General features: G+C 38.8%; 1 protein-coding gene across 1 annotated transcript in view; it reads left to right on the top strand.

The window, feature by feature from the left end:
* srrm4 (serine/arginine repetitive matrix 4) overlaps positions 1 to 24,357 on the top strand; it is a 49,084-nt gene that overhangs the window by 20,013 nt on the left and 4,714 nt on the right. Inside the window, exons 3-9 of the mRNA XM_026321936.1 lie at positions 12,606 to 12,740; positions 18,669 to 18,752; positions 18,896 to 18,976; positions 19,067 to 19,093; positions 19,353 to 19,403; positions 20,898 to 20,981; positions 21,703 to 21,868. Coding sequence (XP_026177721.1) covers positions 12,606 to 12,740; positions 18,669 to 18,752; positions 18,896 to 18,976; positions 19,067 to 19,093; positions 19,353 to 19,403; positions 20,898 to 20,981; positions 21,703 to 21,868 — 628 coding nt within the window. The remainder of the gene's footprint in view (positions 1 to 12,605; positions 12,741 to 18,668; positions 18,753 to 18,895; positions 18,977 to 19,066; positions 19,094 to 19,352; positions 19,404 to 20,897; positions 20,982 to 21,702; positions 21,869 to 24,357) is intronic.

The following is a 24,357-nucleotide window of genomic DNA, read 5'->3' as shown; positions in this document are numbered from 1 at the left end:
TGCCATTAATGTAGTATCATGTGATGCCATGGGTGGAGAGAGTGTAAAAATATTACACTTCAGGTGTAAAACAGTCTGCCAAAGAATCTTAATACAAGAGGTTTAAAAGAGAGTTTAAGGTGGAATCCTATAATTGAAAATTCTGCTGAACTTATGTTGACAGTACCTCATTTGATCAACTTACTGTGCAGTAAGCATGATTCTGTTTGTATTGTGTGCCTTGCTAAATGCATACTGTGTACAGTTTGTTTATTCTGCAAACCCAGATACACTAACCTAAATCATAATGTTGGGCTGCAACATAAATCTTTCCTTTAATTATGTAGCCAGATAGTTACGTAGTAAAATCTCCATCTGGCATGTACCGCTGCTGGCACAGGTGTAAAAAACGTGAACCTCTGAATGCAGTGATGTGGGATCATTCTGACAAAGCCCATGGAGCTGCATGTAAAGAACATTTTTCTATTAATTCGCAGATCATTTCTCAATTAATCAATAAATCGCTTCGCCCATAAATTGAGAGAAAACAGTTAACTGTACACCACAGGCTTCTACATTTGGGGTAATGTTAAAGAGGAAGAGAAAAAACAAATGATCACAATTGAGTAGCTGAAAATTGCTAATGTTTGGCTACACATTTTATTGATTAAACATTTAGATTTTGGATTTGCCTGATCTAAGTGAACCTTGACTTGTAATCTAAGGTTGACAATCTAGGAACATGGGCACTGGAAAGGGGAGCTCTTCCTCTCCCAAGAAGAGGTCAAAGGTCAACACTGCAGCTGATAGGGATGTTTTTTCATGCTTATAGACTATGAAGATGTGCAGATACTTGGATAACATTATAGCTGTTCATAGATCACTGGACCACCATGTCTGCTGGTTATAGTATACTGTGTAGGCAGCTCTGTTCTTTTCTTTACAGGCTAGCAGCATTTCTGTCTCAAAATCTCATCTACCAGGCCGCCAGCAGCACCCACACTGATTAGCATCAAGGGGGAGAGGTGGGAGGAGGAACAGGGAAGTCAGCGGGTGTCTTGATTACTCTCTGTAGTCGTTGCATTTTGCATGCCCTTCTCCATTTTTAAGATGATTATTTTAAATGTAAATGCCAGGTTGTATACCTGATTTAAATATCCTTCAAAGCCAAAATCCATATGTAATGTTTGTAACCAATGCCTGCACACACTAGTATAGCATGGTAATACTTGAAAAAAATTCCTGTTAGCAGCAGAACCAAGGATCGTGTGTTAGTAATGGACATGGTCTGAAAAAGTGATGGAGATGATGCAAAGACTGCTGTGAGATTACTGTGACGGACAGTGCGTAAATTTGTTTCTCTGTGGTCATTGGTGAGATATATGAGTGGAGATATAAAACAGCTGTAGACAGTGTGAAGAATGCAGCCAAGTGAATAGAAAAAGAGAGAGAGAGATGGAGAAAGAGATTACACTAAAGATGTGGCACCCATGGCCTATGTAACAGCCTACAGGGTGTAGCAGCGGATGTGGGAGGAGGTCCTGACTTTGATACACCACAGACAGCGGGTGTTTTGAGACTGTGAATCTTTACTTGCAAAACTGAGACTCAGATAGACAGAAACAAAAGGTTAAAGCAGCAGAGAAACAAAGATGAACAAGCCTGCAGCCTTTTGCACGCACATGAGGGAAGTGGTGATTTTGTTGGCTAGAGACTGCATATTATGCCATCCATTGAGGCACATTTATAGCTTGTGGTTGATCCGCTGGAATTCTTAGATGCTGTGCCTCCATCTGCCTGTGTGGCACACCTGGTAGGTGGCAAAGATACAGCAATGACAAGAACAAGAGGAGAGACCATGGGGACAATACTTATGCCAAAATCAGCAAGATGAGACAGAGTGTGAGATCTGCAATAAGCACAGGTGAGAGGGAAAAAGGACAAGTGTCAAGTATTAAATAAGGTTTATGATGCTATTTATGTTTTATGTTGTGCAGCTCTGGTGCTAATCTGCTTTCTGGTGCCTTTCTGCTTTAAAAAGTTTAGTTTATGAGCAACATTCTTGGATTAAAAAAAGTTGTATTTCTCTCTCTTAGGCACGTAGCCCAGTTTTACGTATAATATAGAATAAATTGAATTCCATTAATTCAATCATCAGCTTCACTCATATATTTTCTGGCCATAATACATATGCCTGTTTGTAAATATATTGGGCTGTGGAAATTGATATGATAAAAAAAGATTGAAAACACAACAGTATCCAGGAATCCAGATGTTACTTGTGATGATATGTTTAAGCCTCATCCTTCCCAGGTTGCACACAGGTTCCACAGTATCAAGGCAAATCGAATCACAGGAAGGAAAAAAGAAAAATTGTGGTTCATTTTCTATCCTCCTGGCATTGATGATCTAAATAGGGAGCAGATCTTGTGAAATATGGTCATAAGCAGGACTTGTGAATAATTCATGGTGAGGATGTTATAGCTGAGTATGACATTGAAGAAAAAGAAAAAGACATTTAATGTCCAAAGTAATTGTTGGTCCATTCTGAACTTGTTCTCTAATTACCAGTATATATTTAGATCTTGTCAGGAGTTCCCTTGCTCTCACTCCTCCACACAGAGGTGTCGATTGGCCAATTCATTTTCATTGGCCCATTTCATCCTGCCTGTCATGACCAGCTGCAAACCTGATATGTTTACTGACACAAATTAGTGTGGAACTCTTGCAGCTCATTACGACAGAGGGGGGAGACTGAAATGGCAAAGTGTAGGGTCCCAATCTGTTCGCCCATCGAGCTATGTGCATGCAGACAGGTGTGTTAATGCTGGGAATTATTCCCACAGAGGACTATAGCGAAACGTGATGTTGGATAATTGGAGGCATAAGTGGGAAAAGCCAGCCCAGAAGGTCCTTAATGCACAGAGCTGTGGCTACTGGTCTGTCAAAAAAGATTTTAAATTAGCTTCGGTGTCACAGAAAAAGTTATTTATGCTTTTCTGGTAAATATTACTTGTTTAATTGGCTGGTTAAGTCTTAGCCAGATGGCAGTTTTATTTTCTGTCTGTTCTCTTTCTTAATTGGAAGAGGTGTGCAGCAAAAGTTGTTTAGTTTCTCCCACAGAATAAAGTTCCAAAATTCACATCTAAAATGATGCCAGTGAAACGTCCAATCTTGAACCCATCTGTCAGCTGCCTGTTTGAGCGAACAAATTAGGCTTTCACAGTATAGACATGCAGATCCATTTCACTGATCCAACTCTTTCAAAGACTCAACTGTGTCTTCTTCTTTGGTCAAACTCTCCAGGAACACCTTCTGCCAGTCACCGAGAGGCTTCCTCCTCAGCCACTTCCTCCTGATGTGTTGTTCATCTCTGGTGTCATAGCTGTGCTAATTAAACATAGGAATAGCAATGATTATTGCCACATACATTAGCATCTGCAGAAGGCTCTTCAGTAATCTTCTTTACACAGGAAGAAGTGTATTGAGGAAGTCTGCCTCAAAAGCTGCTAATTAAACCCAACTATGCCTGCTTTCCTCCATCCGCCTTCACACAAAAAGGCCTCTAATCACTTCTAACTCAATTTGGAGGCAAGTAATTGATGCACACATAAGGTTTATAATGCGTGAAAGAGCAATACTAGCAGTTAACAGTCTGGTCTAAGAGAACCATGTGACAAACTCTGTTTCTGAAATAGCACTGTTGACTTTGACCACAAAGCTTAACAATAATGCAGTGTGATGATGGTGGCAGCTCCACAGTGTTGGCTTTCATATGAGGTTTCGAGCTAATCACGAGTCAGACGAGCTTTGTTGTGCATGTTGCAGTTTGCTGGGGATTCAAACAGTCTTTATGCCCATGCGAAAATCCCTTTGTTCTGCTACTGGAACTGAACTGCTGCTGGTTTTTCTGTTGGCTTTGGATATGCGTTCCACACTGGAACAAAGTCTGCTTAATATTCTGCTTCTCAGGCCAAAACAGTTTATAACAGGAATGAAATGTAACACAGCAGCTACAGGGAATTGTGCCAACGTTTTCAGAGCCACAGGCTTCAGCCTTCAATTTGCAGGCAAATGCTGCTGCCTGAACTTTGCTATGAACTCTGGCTAAATATTACCATGCAGAGAACGTTGACACGTACAGGTGACCATATTTGACATGTCACCATCCAATAAGACATTTTTTACACAAGGCACACACTGTGCAGCAGCAGCATGTCATATGAAGACACTATTCAAATGTTAACATTCACTCCTACAAGTCCTCACTTCCTCTCAGTATGTGTTGGCTCTTATAATGAACCACAGTGCTAACAGCTCTTGTGAATTTAAGAACTAGTGCTGTGATTTGATTTTAGCTCTACAGAGATATGGCAAACAGAGCTGCCAGTGAAATCCAGAAGGTTTACCTAAGTCAAATGAAGCCTTTAGGCTATGATTCACTGACTAGCAAAATGAACATATTTTTCAAAAGGGTTCATCTTCCACTTGATGTTGCACTTCTCATTTACATAACTCTGGAGAGGAAATTCTAGAGATGTTATTTTAAATGAAATGTTCTGTCTTTAGCTTGGTACTAAAGTCAGCTGGGGATCGACATAGTTACGTTCTCACTAGAATTTGTACTTTTATTCTTTTTATCCAATAATAGTGAAACATTTCAGAATTTTAAAACAAAAAAACTGAATAAAGTAGAATCCATACACTGTTAACTTGACTTCCAGAGCCTCATGTCTTTTATCAAAGATAATATCTCTTCAAAGAAGTGAACGAGAGCACAAACCAGAATGCAGTCTATTCCCCCGATCTCCTACAAGTTGCCAGCCATCTGTGCTAGCTTTTAACTTAAAATCACCTTCTCATGCAGCCTGAGCTCAACTACTTACAAGTAACATCTGCATACTTGTGACATTTAGCACACATTTATTTAGAAAGGCACAAATGCAAATGTCAGTCTATGGATTTTGAGAATCAAGATTGCATCGTGATTAATTGAAAAGTTGATATTTTTATCCATACTCTGGGTACTCCCGTTTCCTCCCACAGTCCAAAAACCTGTATGTCAGGTTGATTGGTGACTCTAAATTGCCCATAGGAGTGAGTGTGAGTGTGTGAGGTTGTTTGTCTTTGTGTGTCTCTATGTGGCCCTGTGATGGACTGGTGACCTGTCCAGGGTGTACCCCTGCCTTCCACCCGAAAGAAAGCTGGGATAGGCTCCAGCAGATCCCTGTGACCCTGGTTAAGGAATAAGCGGGTATAGAAAATGGATGGATGGATATTTTTATTCATCCACAGAGCTGAACTCTGAAGGTCCTCACTATGGAGGGAGAGCTTTGCTCAGTCACTGCTTACTAAATCAGCCTTATTACAACTGCCGGTAAGTTATTTTGCACCTGACGTCTTGAACCCACGTAACTACAGTACACCATCAGTTCGGTTTCATGTGATAACTACTCATAGGTAAATGAGGTAGTGAGTATTTTGTGTGGAAAGTGGAGTTTTCTGACATTTCATCAAACCCTAACACTGACATAGTTTGTCTTCTGGTTTGAGCAGCCGTTCTAATAGTTTTGACCTCTTCAAGCAATTAAATGCACCCTGGTCCTTAACAGCCGCACAAAATCTGTTGTTATAATTGTTCATACAACATTTCTATTAAAATTTCTGACATGTTCAGAGCTGTCTAATCACCCTGAGTAACCTTTGCTTGGACTTACAGCTTTTAGGTAAGCACTTCCGTGGCCGGAGTCTCAGGTCTAAGCCAATCGACACATTTGTTCTCTTTGAAAGGGATTGCTACCAAGTGGAGACTGCTTTAATTTGATTGATGTGTGGTTCACCAAGCGGTGGATTTTGTTGTAATTACTCTTTGTGCTCCCTGTGATAAGGAAATTAATCAAGCCATTATGTTGCTCCCATTTTATCATCAGGACACAATAATTGAATAAACCAACCTCACTTGTCTTCAAAGTCATTCTGGTTCACAATGTATTCACCCGCTAGAAGGGTAGAGGGCTCGCTATACCTGATTGACTGATAGTGAGGCAAGGATGTTCAGCTTATTTCATATTCAGAGACAGTGTAGTTATTCTGATTGGAATAATCAGGGCCAGTTGTTCTCCAAATTTAATCACAAAGCCATGTTATCAACTACACATGGATTGTACAACCAAGTAATCCACTTTGTTTTCAACAAATAACATTTACCTTATTGATGGTGATGAAGTATTCAAATCCCTACTACTCCTACTATGAAGTAAAGTACCAGCATCTCTAAATTTTACTGTACTACTTTTGTAAATGTACTTATACTGGTTAACTCTCTCCCTTCTTCAAGGGGTCAAGTGTCAATCACTAAAAAAATTTAAGAATAAACCTTGAAAATAAAATCCAAAAAGAAGACTCAGCCCCATCATTTCCTAATTGTCCTGTGCTGTCAAAGCTTTATGCTGAAGTTGGATGTTAGATTTGATGCAAACTAAAAACAGTGGGAAATTGCCTGGTGTTACTGATACAGTACCTTCTAACTTGGACTGAACACCCATTAAATCTTTGATGTTCCCCTCTGTCATCCTACCCTCCTACCATGCTTTGTAAGAAAGAAGAGGTGGGCAATTTGAGACCGGTCACAGCTGCCCAAAAAGATTTGCATCCGTCATTGCAATTATTTCTGGCAAGTGGGATGTCACCAAAACTCTATTACCCATCCACACATGCTTGGGAGAAATATCAATTCAAATGGAAAGTGAAATACATGCAGTGATTTTCTTACCCACAAAAAAAGAGACAACATTTTAACATGGGCAGAGTTGTTACAGAGGACATGACAAACCCTAGACTCCCCTCGCAAAACCATCAGTGTGAACTTGATCAATTTTATGACAACAGTGTATTATAATTTAATTTCTCAGGTCATACTTGATTAAAACTCTGAGATCATTCAAAAATGTATTTAAGTTTAAGCGCTCCCTAAATTTCCAAATGTCATTTCATAAATCTGAAGCTTTAGTACATAAACCTAATGACATTTCCCTCAAGTCTTGAAGGCAGCTTCAATTATCAAGCTGCTGGATCTTTTTCTCTTGCTCAATTGATTGGGAGTGCTTGATTGCAAGCTTACATTTCTGTGTCTGTGAATGATTGCCTAAAAATCTCTTAACATTTATTCAATAACACTTCGCCTAAAAGTATCCACTTCACTTTGAGAAGTTTTTAATACCTTAAGAGTTAGTCTTGCGAGGGATGTGTGTGATTCACTTGATATAGGTTTCATTGCTCACTTGCGCCTCTTGGGTGGTGATAAAGTTGTTCCTCACTCGAGTCTGAAACATGGATAAACACTCTCACTGTAAATTAAAGCAAAGTGCCTTGGGACCACCTTGTCTGGGCTTTATTTGTGGTTGTAGATAATCCTTTTCCATTGTAATTATCTCAACTATCATCACTCCTATAATAATCAATTGTTCCTGGTCGCTCTGACAGCAATAATGAAAAGTTCATTCGTCTCCCTGAACCCCACATGTGGCTTGGAAACTCTTCAGTCATCTGCAGAAATTGGGGAGAAAATAGCATCTCAGCTCTTCGCACTTTACTGTCACTTTCAAAATTTTCTCTTGATTTATAAGAGGATTAAGGTCAATAGAAGTCTGTCCTCTGTCTTCATTTGTCAGATGTGATAGGCTTGACTTGTTTGATAGGCTTGTAAATAGGAACAGAGCTCCTTAAGTGCTAATTTGGACAATTTGGCAACCCTCCACTTTGAATAATCAGGGTGTTTGGATTGTTAGCCTAAGGGCCACTTCACTGTACAGACTAATAAAACAGAGGAAATCCTTTTTTCAGTATATTTGTCTAGAAGTTTCTTTCAGGAGCTCTGCAGGTAATGTCAACATGAAACAATTGCTTGCATGGAATTAGCCAAATCTGTATTTTCGCCATCACTGCTTCATTAAGTTTGAAATCATATGTGCTTTACACAGCCAGAAGGTTAATATGATGGTATAAATTTTTTTTGTTTTAAATTCTCTATCTTCTTGTTAGCACTCCTCAAAGAGACATACCATCCATCACTCCTCTTGTGTTGTTTTCCTGCTGTTGCTTTAGGGTTAGCTGTATTGATCTTTCTTATTTGCCACACTTTGTTATTCACTTGCTCTATTAGGTGTGAGTCTTGTTTTCACTCGGTGGGTTAGAGCTCCTGCAAGGATGGCATGGCAACCAAAATGACCAAGGCTCAACCAATATAGATTTTTAGCTGGAACTTCTGTCAGTATTTCAATGTCCCATTTTTTGCATTGATATTAATCGTCTTTATATTTGAAAAGTTTCAAACCATCAACTCTTAGTACACTGGAGAAACTTAATACTAGTCTAAATACTGCATACATATTATTAGGCCAAAATCTATTCACTGTATGAAATGACAAGTTGATTGAAGTGCTTAAAACCTATGCCCACACTCACTGCGGCGTTGGGTTGCAAGTACAGATTGCCTTATTTTAAAGGATTTTTAAACATTTTGCAATATGCTCATCTGCTTTCTTGCTGAGTGTTAGATAAGACGATTGATAGTCCTCTCAGATCTTTACGGTAAATATCGGGTTACTGCCAACAGCTGATCAGCACAGTCTGGAAACACTGGTCGTGAGAGTACACTGATTTGTGCTGAGAGAGCAGAACACAACCAAGGGGGGAGTACATTTGGCTCTTTGTGCTCACAGGAATAGATGGGATCACAGAACAGTTAATGCACAAATGCCCCTTGAGTGCCTCTTAACTCTATCTTGTTGATCTCTTATGTCACAGTAGGGCACCCTATAGATACAAGGGTTAGAAGGAAGGTTGCATTTGAGTGTGTCCTGTGTCCCCTTAGATCCCCAGACTCATTCAGCTCTGCACGCAGGGCAGAGGCAAACTGTCAGGCGGTTTTCGCAAGCTTTGAGTAAACACTTGATTTGAGCAGTGTGCAGATGAAAACATATCTTGCACAATGTAATTGTGGCAGCTGAGAATGCAATTTGTGTTAATTGTCAGTATGATTCTGAGACATTTTTAATGCAAACACTGGAGCTGTGTAGCACTGTTTGGCTGTTTTTCTTAATGGCTGCCTGCCTGCTTCTCGCACACCTGTACGATGTCAGCTGATACTGTGAGTCTGAGCCCTCCAGCAGTGAGCCGGTGTTGTGTAAAGCATCTGGCAGATTACTGAGCAGCTCCTGGCAGATACTGTAACTGTTTATCTCAGTTTTGCATCATAGATGGGGTGTGGGCAAAGAAGCTGTGGCTGTGACAGTTGATGGTACTTTATGAATACTGTATCTCTGTGAAAAATCAGACCTGCAGTTGTTAGTTAACAAACAAATGAAAGTTAGTTGTTCTCTTTTCTTCTCTTCACAAACTGCCCTGCCCTGAAAAATAACCCCACATTCACATGCAATTTATGGCTTCAACTACCAATTATTTTACTTAATCATTAACCTGCCAGTTATTTTATTAAGTAATAGTTTACAAAAAAATGAAAAATGCCCATCATTTCCTAAAGTTATATAATTTTAAATGATCTATTCAGGATTCAGGTTTTCTTTCAGATGTATTTTAGAATTGGAATTAGTAGCATATTTGCAGGGGGCCAAATTGATGCATACACACACAGCCTACACACATCTCTCCATCTAAATTTGGGAAAGTGCAGAGCTCAAAATCACATCCTCACGACTTTTTTCTCTTTTTTTTTTTTTCTTTTTTCTTGTCTTCCTGTTTGCAACATATTTTCATGCACCATCTGTCAGTGTTTGTTATGTGACAGTAAACAGGGCAGGAACAGAAGTGAGACGTTCTCTTTGTAACAAAGACAGAAACAAGAGCTTGTCACAGCATGGTCACTCCTCTCAGCCTCCAGCTACCCATCAGGAGGGGAGCATGTACAGTATGTTTCATACTGGCAGAAAGAGGTCAGAAAGTCAAAAAGACAGGTGCTCCACATATCTGTACTGTTCCTGTAGAATTTCTTCAGCCAGCAGCATCCCAATCATATTTCAAGAGGGACTCTAATTTTATCTGTGTGGTTCAGTCAATTCAGTCAGAACTGTTCAGCATTAGTGTTCATGTGATTTTTTTTTTTTTTTTTTTTTTTTTTTTATCATCAAGGACTCTTTGCATCATTCATTTGTGGCTATGTGTGCGAGAGAATCAGTGTGAAGTGTTGTTTGACAGATACAAACAGCCCGTGATAAATCCAGGTGCTTATAGCTGGGAAAGTTTCAGCCATAAATTGCAGGGTCGGATCAAGGGAATGTGCATTTGTGATAGCAAAATCGATTTCATTTAGAACTCATCAACCGCAGCTCTTAGAGTGACAGCAAATAACAAAGAGCTAGCGAAGGGGGCCAGTAAAAGGAGCTTTGGGCCGCTTTGAACTCCAGCTTTATTTAGGGACTCAGCGTTGAGTGTTCAACAGCACAAATGTTATTTCAATAAATTATCTTTAGGGCAGGGAGGTTTTATGGCAAACTAGAAACAGCCTTACTGTACTGTCATTGTAATTTCTTACTGTACACAGTCCTCAATATGATGAACTGTGTATCAGTGTAAACTGATTTTGCTAAATACATGTATTAGGTTGGATTTTTAAAGATGTCTGGAAAAAATTGGAGTGAAAATATTGTTTTATTGAGTGGCTTGTCCATCTATGGAGTTATAGAGTAAATGCCATTAAATCAAATCAGATCAAATCAAATATTCCAGAATGTCCACCGAGGCAATTACACATTTGCATAGTTGCAGAAGGATTTTATATTCCTCTCTTTTGAAAAGGCTGATTGCACAGAACAATTATTCAAATTACTTGTTCGATTGTTTTATTTATTTTGTTTCATAAGGTGTACCGAAGACTGAGCGACATATTTGCATGAGTGCATATTGGAACACAAAAAAACATTGAAATTCACATACATTAAATTTAAATGCTAATACGGTACAGGTAAAGGCAAGGGGAGGTGAACTGATTTCTGCTGATTAATTGGTTGTACTGTGCATGTACTTTTTGTATGAGTTGCCAACCAGGCATGATTATTTTTACTGATTCATGTATCCGTTATTTTCTGTAAACCAGTTGTAAACTTGTTGTGCTTGTTTGGGTTGACTATCAGTACAAAACCCAAATAGATTCAGCTGAAAAAACAGTATATGAAGTTTACAGGATGAATTGCAGAGAAAAACAGCAAATTGTTTTGGGAAGTTTGGACCAATAGAATGTTTGGCATTCAGACCTACCAACGGTATATAACTAAGATGAGTTCAGACAAAACACAACATAGTCTAGAAGTTTCAAAATTTGCTTTAATGGTCAAGTTCAAGCATCAGTTTGATCAAATAATCAAATTTCTTATTTTGCATCTCAACACTATTAGAACTACAGCAAAGATATTCACCAAGATATTCAAAGATTCCTCTCTCATCAACCTCCTTGATCACACTAATCATCCTTCCGGTGGCTGTCTTTATCTCCCCTATCACCTTTCAAACACTCGGTCATGTCAGAGCAGACAATCTGCCGTTTTGCATTATTAGTTCCCTGCCGGGGGCACTCCCTCGGATGCAGAGAAGCAGAGGAAAATGAAGGTGAGGAAGATAGAGAGCGACGGTTTCTGCCTGCTCGTTGTGGTGGGAGGAGGAGGAGGAGGCGTCGTTGACGGCCTAATCTCTGACTCTGATTATCTTCTCATTACAATCAGACGGAAGCCACTGGAAGAAGAGGAGAAAGTGTAATTACGCTCAAATCTCCCATGACTAAAACAGAGGATAATAAGCAGGGGCTAGAACTGTGTGCTCACACCCAATCATTCAGTTTATTTAGTCATTCGTTCTGCAGCTGCATTTGACCATGGATGGAGATTTTTGGGAGGTTCAGGTGGAACTGGTTGAATTAGTAAATACCTGGCTTATGTGGCGACTCACACCTACCAGGGCAAGTGAAAAACAAACTGTGGCAAATGAGAAAGGTCAATACAGCAACAGGAAAACGTTATTTGGAAGTCTCAATATGAAGCTGTAACTTATATTTGGTCCTGATTTTTACCTTATTACTGTTAATATATACCTACAAGCTTTATACACAGAGGTACCTCTGTTATTTAGGCAGTCCTCTGTGGTATAAATAGGGTTGTCACAATGCAATTCAGCAGCAGCAAACTACAAACACCAAAATCATCAGAGCTGAATCAACATCTCTCTAAAACAGTTTCAGCATCTTACAGCCATGCATCTTTAGTGTTCACATCTGCCCAGCATGAGATAGAAAACACTATTTCCCCAAATGTCAGGGCAAGTGAAGCATGTAAATAACTACATTTCAATTGACACCTCGATTTGAATGGCAAATGACCGAGCTGCAGTTTTTCTGGAGAATGGCTGGCAGGGAGAAATGGAGGGGAATAAAACACATACCCAGCAGACCAGAAGGAATAAGGCTAGCCAAGCATGTTAAATCCCCCCCTCACTGTTGTATGATGGAAGCATTAACTGTGCGGACAACTTGAAAAATCACTTGGAAAGTTCTCCTGAGAAGGCTCAAGAGCAAAAACTTAAAGTGCTTTTCTTCTTCTTTTTTTCTTTTGCTTTCCTCACAGCCCAGAAACAACAGCCTGCCAGCCGCTAAAGACTGATGAGAGGAAAGTGGCAGACAGCAGGGTGGACACCGCCAACAGAAATGGCTGCATCAAAACAAAAGGACGCAAACACCGCAGTCATCGCAGGGTCAGAAGGTCAGTTCATCTTTATGCTTTCACAAATGCCATGTAGAGGCACCTGAAAACTATCAAGAAGTAGTAGTGCTTGGCAAGACAGGAAAGTGCCCTTTAAAGTTGTAGGACTGTGGTTAAGAGTGAAACGTTTCTAGTGATGAATAGTAACAATTTTCATTTGTTTTTGGAGGTGATTTTGTAGATTACAGCACTGTTGATAAAGTCCCTTTAACAGTACACCAAAACTCCTTCAGGGTTAGACTCTCAGTATGAAAAAACAGACTTGATCTCTATATTCTGGTATGGAAGGTGTAAACAGTCTTATCAGGTCAGGCTCAGTGGAGAAAAATAAAGGCGCTATGAAGAATTCCACACTTTGTCACTCAGATCCTCTCTTTTACCAGTACCTTGAACCAAAAGTCTCCTTCGCACAGGCTTCTTATTCTGCTGTGGGAAAAATCAATTCAGCTAGGTTTTTTAAAGAAACCTCCTAATTAATCTGACACCTTCAAAGGTTTGTAGTTACACAGCAGGGAAGCAGCCAGTGGTATGTAAAACACAAGAGGATCATAAACACAAATCTCTTCTCTTTGGATGAACTTTACCCAGCGGCTGCTTCTCTTTGGTTTTAAATTGAAGCACAGACACCACGCAGGCATGCAAGCTTCTGATAATCACTTTCCTGATTTGTGCATGCAATGAAAGACATCTGATAGAAAAAAAAAAGCGTGGTGAAAGAGATTTATGGTGTTGGTTATCCTTGAAAATGAGAGCTTGTTCTGTGATTTGAATGTAGAGTAGAGAAACTTCTTCAGCAGCTACAAATGGCAGCCGAATATAAAACGTTGTTTGAAATTGAATTCTTGAGGAAAAATGGAACATGTCAAGAAAGTGGACACAGCATGCTCATACTTACCAGTTTTTATTCAAAACCAGAGATAAAAAAACACATCTATTTATCACAGTTACTAGTTAACTTATCACCATAGTCATTAGATATATTGTCTTTCCTGTGTTAAATGTTAAATATTTTTCATGACATTGTATTATTTGTTCTAAAGTTACCAGAAACGCTCTTTACTTCAGGTGAGGTACAGTGCGCTGTGATATGCTATTTATTTTATCACAGCCCGCACCACCTTCATACATGCAGTAAATAAAGGAAATGTTTCCCTTACTTGAAAAATTTTGCCACTGAACATAAACTAGGCAGTATTTTTCACCTCAGAATGAATTTTTCAATACAGTAAGACAGGGTTAAAATATCGCTTGGTCTCATCTGTGTCTGGGAGATTATCCTGATGCAACAGGCACCAGCAGGCACCTGTTTATCAACGCATTTGACCACAAGGTCAGCAGAGAGGAGGGGAGACTGAAAGAGCCTTGATACTGTGTGCTGTGTGCAACCATTATACATTCCCCAGCAGCCTTCAGCCTTCACTGGTGTTACCAACAAATGCATAAAATACAAAAAAAAAAAAAATCAAAAGAAGGGAAGGATGAAAAATGTCACTTGTGTTTATTCATTTCCATTTAGAAAAACAATGTAGATTGATTTCCAAATTCTGTCTCAGTGACAAATAGCTTGGCAGAGAAAATCTCCTCTGTTGAGAAACACATTTGTTTTTTGGATTGTTATCTTGCTAACTGGCCAACAGCATCCCAATTTATCAGAGCCCAATGGTAATTATAATATGAACACCAAGCAAAGAATTTATTTTTTTATATATTGACATTTCTAGGATGCACTTACATGTATATATTCATGGTTTCCATGCATGACTGTAGCAGTGAAAAAAAACAAAACGCTCTTCAGGAAAATAAGCTGCATTCGGCATTGAGTGTATTCTAATCAGATGTCCCCAAAACCCTTTTTCATACACTATTGTTTCCTACAATCACCATTCCCAGTATAGCTGGCAATTGACTGCTCTCTTATTCTTCCTTTCATTCTTTCCACCTCATCAAAAGGAACTGTTTCTGCTGGCAAGAAAAAAATGCAAATGCTTGCCTTGTGCTCTCATTCTGCAAGGCCAGAATGGTAGAGGTGTTAATGAGTGACAAAGTGTTCTCATTACCAGGAGAGGGTACTTGGACTTGGTCTCTCTCTAATCAGCCCTAATGCATTTCAGTTCCTAATGCTCCCAAACTACCGACTACACCAAGCAGGGCCATTTATTATAGAAAGACAGTCTTCTGCATCCAATGAAACGGGCACAAAGTCTCCAGAGCTCTGTGGTTGCATATATCAAGGAGGAGTGTAGTTTGTCACTGTCTGGATCAGTTCTGGTCATACTCACCTGTGTGCATGACCCAGTGTTTGTGTACCATAAAGGTACATTTCCTAGAATTTGATGTCTAAAGAGCAAAGGCTTAGTCATCAGTAAGTATGAAAAAGCTTAAAACTTAAACAGCTGCTGTCTGTTGGCATTTTGATATATTCTGCCAAGAGCTAAGCTAAACCGAATTCTGTGCTATGAAAATATTACCTGGGTGCTGATAATGTTATCCACAAAATGTTGTGAAGAAAATTGAATTTTAAAACTGAGCACATTTGTTGTACTCTTACATCTTGTTGACATTCACACATCCAGGCTTTCAGTCACAGACTGCCGTGCCTCTCATGAGTGTAGAGATGTTATTGAGTCCATCACTTAGTTTTCATGCATTTTTTCACATCCTCAGTAAATGATTTAAGTTACATTTTACAGAATTTCATTGCAACAGTTCACTTTTTCTTCTTTTGGATTTGGGTGGAGGGGAAAACACTTATGTCCTTTCATTTCACAAGCAACTCAAAACAAGTACAACTGGTAGTTGTTCTTGCACATCTGCACACACTTAAATTTCTCCACGTCTTCGAGCCGTGGTAGGGACCAAGAGATATTTTTGGGGATTTCAGTTAAAGGCATATTGCTCTTGTGTTAATTTCACTATTAAAGAAACAACTGAGCCAAATAGAGCATTTATACATTGACTACAATTGGCAATAATCAAAATGACATTTCAGGATGTTTTCAAGTACCCACATGTTTGTTTGTGTGTTAGTTTATTTTTTTCGGCCACAGCGAATCAATTCATCCACATGATTGAATTGGCACAGGTTTTACGCCAGATGCCCTTTACTGACGCAACCCTCGCAGTTTGTCTGTGTGAGTAAATTGTCTAAATTCCTCATGTCACCCTGTGGGCTCACTCCTTTGCCTTTTTTATTTTCTACTCTGCTGTTAATGATGTAAACCCTCCATGTTGCATGATACTCACATCAGATGTGACTCATCTACACATAGCAATAAGTCCTGCAACTCAGTGGCCACATAGGACACTTGTCCCCACTCACCAATACGACCAATAGAAGCATCTCCTGAAATAACATCCCTATAACAGCTGGTGTACTGGACTTTCAGAATTATGTGCCACAAATAAACATACAGTTAAATTAATGCACTGGTTATGGTTTGAATTGTTTTACCCACAAATACCCTTGACTAGGTTTATGGGTTCACTGAATTTTAAGGTTGGAGAGTCATGGTTACCATATAAACATGCAGTTAAAGTTATGAAACAGTCATGGTCAGCAATACTCCCTGACGATAAAAGGTGACAGCGAGTCGTACTAAGCCGCTCGCTCAGGTGACCTCTCGGGTCGTTTTTGAGCAGAGGGGCTGTCTCCTTATTTTCCTCCTTATTGTCAACTCCAAGGTGAAGCTGTCCGTGTGAACTGCAGTTAAAAGCATATTCTTACGCATCTTCTTGTACTCTGTATCACCTGACATGCTCACTCACTCCCTCCCGCCTTTGCTTCTTATGACTTTCAGTCAGCCTGTACTTGAAAGGCTCATTCACTGCGCATGTGTTGCTTCAAAGGGCTTCATCTCCTTTTCCACATCAGTCATTTTACACAGCAAATGAAGTAGACCTCCTGACAGCAATCAAGCTGGTCAACAGATGGAATCTGACACGTTTCTTCTCTCTACAATGATGAATTTATGATTTCAGAAAAAAAGAATGCCTAGAAGAGAAGAGCACTGCATAGCATTAGCATGTGTCTGTGCTTGGGTAAATGTGTGCAGGCGTGCAGTGCCCATGAGAGCCATGCAAATGTATCACCAGTCTTCAAGTGGTAGTGCCACTTGTAGATGCAGGAGTTTAGAGAGTGGATGTAAAACATGTTTTTACACCACCACCACACACTGCTTCCTCCAAAATGACCATACAGTTGAATCAACATTTCTCTGAAACAGCTTCAACAAAAACATTTTCCTGGAAAATTGTATAGGCATTTTCCAAGAAGACTGGAATCTAAAATAGACCATTGTTGATTAATTTTATTGTAGGAAGTGTAGGGCATGGCTTTTTTGTATATTGTCTATATTAGGGACAAAAAATAATGATATCTCAGCCTGGGTTACAGTGATTTTGACCGTTTAAGACTCATTCCATAATTCTGTGCATGGGATCATACAGTAAATACACTGTTCCTCAGAAATAAGAAGGCAGAGTAGATTCCAGGCCTACATGATAGTGTCTTACTATCATAGCTCTGTGAAGTTAGCTAATGGTGAACAGAGCAGAGGGTGAGACATAACAGGCCATCTCTTACTGCAGCCATGTTGTCATTGGTCTTGATTTCAGTGCAGCTCACTGGTATGCTGTCTGTTTTCTGCTTTATACCAGTCTGGATAGGATTTCATCATTCTGTTGTGATGGGATCATCTCATATGGGACATTTGGCTCACAGATAATCCTGCTTATGATTGTTGTGAGAGGGAATCAGGATGCATTTATGCACAGTTATGTGATGCCAATGATGAGTCATGTGGATTAGTTTTTTTACCCACCCATTCTGTTAGGGTTATTTGTCTGAAAAGAATTTTTAAAACAGTACAGATATCTCCAAAACAATATATTTTTGGCACTACTTTGGACTTTTCAGAACAGGCAGTTTCAAACCTAAGTTTTATAAAAACTTACATAAAAAATCTCTCTCTCTCTCTCTCTCTCTCTCTCTCTCTCTCTCTCTATCTCTGTATATATATATATATATATATATATATATATATATATATATATGAATAGATAAGTAGGTAGGTGGATATGTGCATCACTTGAGAAATCCCTCTAATTTGTCACTTGCAAACATGTAAATGTTTGAAACCAGATCTACAAATGTAAGTTTTTCAGAGGCATCTCTGACTTTATAAAAGGAGTTTTACACTTGGCAGGGAATGCAGAGAAATAAACTGTAAATAACACTTTTGTGATAACAAATAAATAAAAGGAACTGAGAAAAGTGTTCCTGTGTTCCTTGTCATTGTAGAATAATTTATTTCTGTAATAGAATCTGTGGGGGTGTTTTTGAATAGCCTTTAAGTGCTTTTTCTCAGGTTTGTACTTTGAGACTGTGACTTGAATAAGGCTGCATTGAACAGGTACCAATTAATCAAATAATTGTTCAGTCTATTAAACATCAAAAAAAGACTAAGACTTGTCAAAGACAATGTCCTACAGCATGAGGTGAGATTAAATGCCTTTAGACTTTGGGCATTTGTGTTTCAAAATCTAAAACAGAATAAATAGACATGACTCCATGCAAATGATAAGCTTGGTTCGTAACTGCTGGACATACAATAACTACTATGTTAATGCTGTTGTTCTGAAGTGCCATGAAAATACCAGGTTCACGGTTAGATTTCAAAAACAGAAACTCACGGAAATTAATGTATTAGTACTGGATGCTGGTAATGTGCGTACATTGGGATGTGCAGAGTCATGTAAAATGTATGTAATTTTTAGGGATACTAGCCTGGCTATTTAGATTTAGAAGCTGTAACTCACTCCAGAAATATACTCCTCACCCTGCCAAATTCTTACAGCTGAGATTTCACATTTAATATCCCATAACAGCAGTGAATACACAAGTGACCCTTCTGCTCTCTTTGCTTACAGCCCTTCCTTTGATGAAGAACTGTCCCCTCGGCCCAAGGGGAAGAAGAAGAAGAGAAAGTCTGAACGGAAGAGGAAAAGGAAAAGGTCAGTTCCCAAAATGAGATGACTTTGCAGTGAGGTGTACTGTTGGACACCATCTTTTTTTCCTAAAATAAACAAATTGACAGGTGTTCAGGAGAATGCTTGGTATTCTCTTGAATTCATGTTTATTTGTTCTCTTGCTTCAGGTCTCCTTCCCACAGCCTCTCCCCACTGAGGAAAAAGAAGAAGAAGAAGAAGAAGAGCTCCAAGAAAAGCAAGCGGCATAGGTAGTTCTTGCTTATTACAACAATACTTGAAAATGTCACAATCTGTTTTTATGTGAACCCAATAAACACCTTTTTTTTTTCCTATTCCAGGTATTCCTCCAAGAAGTCAAAACACAGGTACGTATATGATTAATGCAATATTCTGTCTTTGCCCTTTTAATGGTTTATTAGAAGAGCTGCTTTAAAAGGGAGTTCTTTTAGTTTCTGGATACATTTCCGTCTTGAATGTGGTGTAACATTTAGCCCCTGCTTTCACTAAGATTTCTGGATATCCACCTTAAATCCCATGCCCTTTATGTACCAGCAAGAAAACTGTGCAGGCTTTGTCAGACTTAATACACCACACTCATGATTCTATTCTCTTTCATCCCACCAGCTCCTCAAGTTTAAAACATAAGAGGAAGATTGAGCGCAAGCACAAGAAAAGGTCAGTCTGTGATTGTTGCATCAGAATCATGTACTCTCCAAATCCTACACAAGTTTTTTGACCCCCACTCCACCTCCTCCTTCTGCTTCCTCCCCCATTGTAAGTCCATCCACCCTTTTAAGAACAACCATTGCTGAGGAAGAAAGAGAGAGGATCCTCTGAAATGCTCTCATGTAAGGGCACGATGGGTGAATTCAGAAACATGCACCTTTTATCTTTTGGAATTAAAGCGTGAACAAATCCTCGCAAAGAGGAAAACATGTTGAAAACTCGAGCCACAAAGAGACAGATGATGGGGTGGTAAAAGAGTAAGGGAAACCAATTTCATGCTGTGATCTTGCAACATTTTATAATTCGACTTTGGATGAGCACAGAACCGAGCTCAATCACTGCTTTCTCACTACAACTCTCTTCTCTCTCCTGTTTTGTTCTCCATGCTTTTGCTGTTCGCTCTCTGATGTGCTCTCTATTTTCAAACATGGTTTGTAGATTTTGTTCATAGTAAAAACCTGATTGAGAAAGTATGTTTTCTGAGGCTTTAACAGAAAAACAGAATGAATTTGCTTGTACCTTTGTAATCTAGAACAGTATGGTCCTAAAAGCAACAGCTAAGTATTGAGCATTGTGAGCAAATTTACATGTGTGCTCTACAAGGCTGCAGCTAATGATTATCTTCGTTTTCAATTGATCTCTACACAGTAATAACAAATGAATTAGTTGAATAAAAATGAGTTGTGTATTGCATGTTGTGTATATCTTATTTCCTTAGTTTTAGTCCTCATTGCTAGGCAGCAGTGACTTGCCATTTGCTTCATTACATTCAGTCAGGCTGACTCACTGATTTCTTGTTTTTGGTGGGAATGAATTTTCTTTCCTTTTCTTCTCACCCATCAGTAATTTCATTTGCTAATAGTAGGAGCACTTTCATACAAATGTGTTGAGTTTTTCTTTTGCAGTCTTTTGTACCCAGGTAGTTTACAAACAATGTAGGAAGATGACTCCAAACAGCATAAACATGACACCAGATCTGTGTGAACTGATGTGACAATTAATTTCTGAGATCTGGAAAAGCAATGACAAAAACACTAACGGGCAGGCAGTTTTTAATAAAGCTTCCCAGAATACCTGAAAAGGCATGGAAAAACTTTAAAATAGTACACAATACCCCTGTTATTCTCACATCGAGTCCAACCCTACTTATGGAGTCTTAGATACCTACACAAAGAGGCCCTTATTAGCAATAAAGTATTAGTTGTTTTTTTTAACCTGGTGACAATAAAGAAGGATATCTGATGTCTTCTCACTTTCCTAGAAGTCATATATTCCTCATGCTATTTTCCCAGGTCTCAGCAATTAATGTAGTGAGTATGGAACTCTTGCAAATTAAGACCTAAGTTCTAACCAACCTAAAGTTTCCAGAGCCCAGATGCTTATTATCCTTAGCTCATTATCCACTTGAGTTTTTCTCCTCTGCTTCTGCATCACCTCCTTCAGTACCCGGACTCACTCACGACGGAGGCGACGCTATCGGAGGTCAGAGTCCGACAGTTCTTCCTGCCAGTCTTCCACAGATGACAGGTAGGGACCAGTCCCTCACCCTCCTTCCCCCTTACTCCTTTGGTTTATCTTATCAGCCTGAGGTGTCTGCCAGGTTCTTGGGAAGACCACAGCGATGACTGATAAGGCAGAGGTGACTTCCAGATCTCAGACATGACCGGCCCTTATCAGTGCTTCACAGGAAATGGCCCCATATTCACCCACAGATCAATGCACTCAATTATGATGACATATTGCAAAATCTTAGATGTGTGATAATATGAAAGATGTTATTTTTGACAGGTTTTATAGCACAGGGATCTTAAATTGTCAGTGGAATAACTGGATGCTTCTACTGGTTATAATTACTTAGTAATAAAGTAATGCATTCCGAACAGAACACTCTGAAGTGAACACTTTAAAATCTGTCTGCATGTATTTATTCATCTTTACTATGATTTTTCTTTTTACATTAAATAACAGAAATCACAATTGAAATCACATTCTAGAACAGCTGAGGTCCAATCAGCTGAAATAACTCAAGAATCAATTCTTGTACAAATGTTCTGTCGTTACACAACACATTACCATCCACTTTTCACAGAAGTCAAAATCAAACAATAAAGAAACATGTTGCTTATGCGTCACTGAATGCGTGCAAGTGCTACTTCTCTCTAAAGTGCAGTATTGACTGTAATAGAAAAGATGCTTTTATGTCATGATGGTGTTTCATGAAAAAACTAAATGCAGATTTTTCCCCCAGGCACCATCTGCAAAAATCTGTGGTACATCAGGCATTAGGCGGCTTGGCAGCTGCAAGAGAGGAAACCAATGGAGTGTTCGAACACAGAAACATTAAGTGGAGACCTGAACCCAAATCAGTGTGTAAAACGGCTCCAAAATATCGCTCCATCCTCTCAACTGCCACCGTAAGTACTCCTCAGTGGTTGCTGCCAGTGGTTCTGTTTGCTTACGAAATGTCAGTCAAAATAACATGACTGAAGAGAGGTGGTGGGGTTTGGAAAATTATTCTAATGAAAAACAAAATAGTCTCATCTTTATCTTGCATTAAAGGTTTATGTTCCCGGTGTTTTTATAAAATTGTTGCCATTAATATTCAGCTAAAGTCCAATTATTTATTAGATAGTGATGTGTTTAATCTCATTTAGCTATCTTTTAAGGGATGAAACTTTGCAAAATTAAAAATCCTTTTCATGGCCTAACCCTGAGCTTATTTTATGAATTCTTTTTTCGTTCTTTTTCTTTCATTTTGTTCTTCTTAGTTTTGTCAGTTCATATTTTTTAAGGGTCTTCTCAGAGCAGAGGGTGCCATAAGCCCCTTGAGGCATTTTTGTGAACTATTGGGCTATACAAATCTGACATTATTTTCTGTTTCTAAACCTAACTCTATTCAGTACAAGAAAAGACTCCCAACCATGAGGAAATAATTACATGACCTCATTATAATTACATTATAATAGTTAATACAGTGTTTTGAAAGCTTATATTCCTGCCTGTGGAGACTTTGTGTCAAATATTTTGAAAAGTTAGCAACATTTTTGTTAATTGATGTTATTAATGAATTTTCATTGCCAATGTTATTATAAATTCTTTCACAATTATAAAAAATAAAATACTTGGTTACAGCTTAATGTGTTAAAATAGTTTGATTTCAACAGGACATGAGGCAAAAAAGCCTGTCATTTATTTTCAGGCCTTCAGGATTGTCTGGTTTTATCTGGGGAGTATTGGTGCACTGTTGTGCTGCACAGAAAGTGATGTATTGTCTTCTTTCTAATGCATATAGATAATAAAAACAGTGTTGTTGACCATTCTTGTTACCATGATTTGCAGACAACAGTCAGCAAGAAAATATCTTGTTGTCTAAAATCATCAAAAGTGGATCAGCCTGCAGTTGTCAGGACATAGTGAACAGTTGAGATGGGAGAGAAAGTAGTTGTTTCTGCAATGCTACATAAATGTCAAACTGTCTGCTCTGGTGGCACTCAACATTGGCACTGAATGCAAATCATATACAGTACTTATGCAAATAGACCAGGCTGAACTAGAAGATAAACATGAATGTTTACTAGTCCATTTGACACAAACCAACAATATGAAAGCCTGATAGGATGATAGGAGTCTGGATTGTTTGGTTCTTTGAATTCATGTGAAAGTATTCTCAGTGCAGCAAGTCTTTAGGCCTAAACCTGCAGAAGTGCAGCTTACTGGTAATGACTTAGAGTTAGTGTGATCCTGTGTGAACCCCCTCTCATGACCTCATTTGCAGCTACAAATGACTTATTTTTGTACAGACATAATAAAAATGTAAATATAAAATTATGATTTTATATGGAAACATGTTACTGAAAAACTATAACTGCTTTTTGCAGGATTATGATTATTGTTTAAAAGTCTTTTGTAAATTGAGCTGAACAGTCACAAACCATCACTCATAGTCTGACCACATTTTCTGGTAAGTTAGTGGAAAAAGCAGTGACACAGTGGCCCTCCATGTAATACTGCTGTGTAAAGCACAGCAGTATTAACGGAGCAACACATAAAATGAGACTTAAGACATGAATTGATTGCCCCAGTGCATGTTGGGAGAGTTCCCAGCTCATCATGTAGCTAACATGATCAGCACAAAGCCATGCGCTTGGCAAATCGTGAATTCTCTACTCATTTCATCTTTATTGTATCCAGGATTAGCAAATCCATCCTCAAACTGCATTCAAAGAACCAAATGAACTGGGTGAGGATTAACAGGATTATTTTAACCTGATAGCAGCATGTTAGCCTAAATCAATTAAGCCCCATTTGAAGAACAGGACCCTAATTAGTTAGGTTTCATTTTTCATATGTGGATTGACCTAATAAAACCTTCTTGTTTAAATGGTGAATATGAAGCAGCAACATATTGTCCTGCGCACAGAAATGAAACTTTTACTTTATTTTGGTTGTGTCACTCGATCCTTGCACTCTAGTGTTCATCCAGGAGTCTGGACTGACATGATACTGACACAGCAAATATACAAATATCACCTTTTTACTTTAGCCCCTTTTAGTCCCCTCTGGCCATTGCATTTGTTTTTCAGCAGACAATTTCAGTTGTTCAGATTGCAGACCTGAAGTGAAACCAAACATCTTTGAAGTGTAATTGAAAACTTCTGTCCAACAGACTGAATTTTAAAACTGGGCTGTGTGTTTCAGATTATTTTCATTTTTTTAAGTGATGTTCTCCCAAAGACCCTCATAAATGCAGCTGTGTCCTTAAACTCATTGTCTCATGCTTATTGGAGCATAAAATAGATTTAATTTCTCTTCAGCAATCATTAAATTATACACCAGAGGGTTTTAATTGAATTTCAATGTATTAATCCATATATTGAATTGATGTCTGGTGTTCAATATCCCC

The sequence above is a fragment of the Mastacembelus armatus genome, chromosome 9, assembly GCF_900324485.2.
Source record: "Mastacembelus armatus chromosome 9, fMasArm1.2, whole genome shotgun sequence".
Taxonomy (NCBI): Eukaryota; Metazoa; Chordata; class Actinopteri; order Synbranchiformes; family Mastacembelidae; genus Mastacembelus; species Mastacembelus armatus.
The sequence above is the reverse complement of the archived record's forward strand: the minus strand, read 5'-3'. Positions and strand labels throughout refer to the sequence as shown.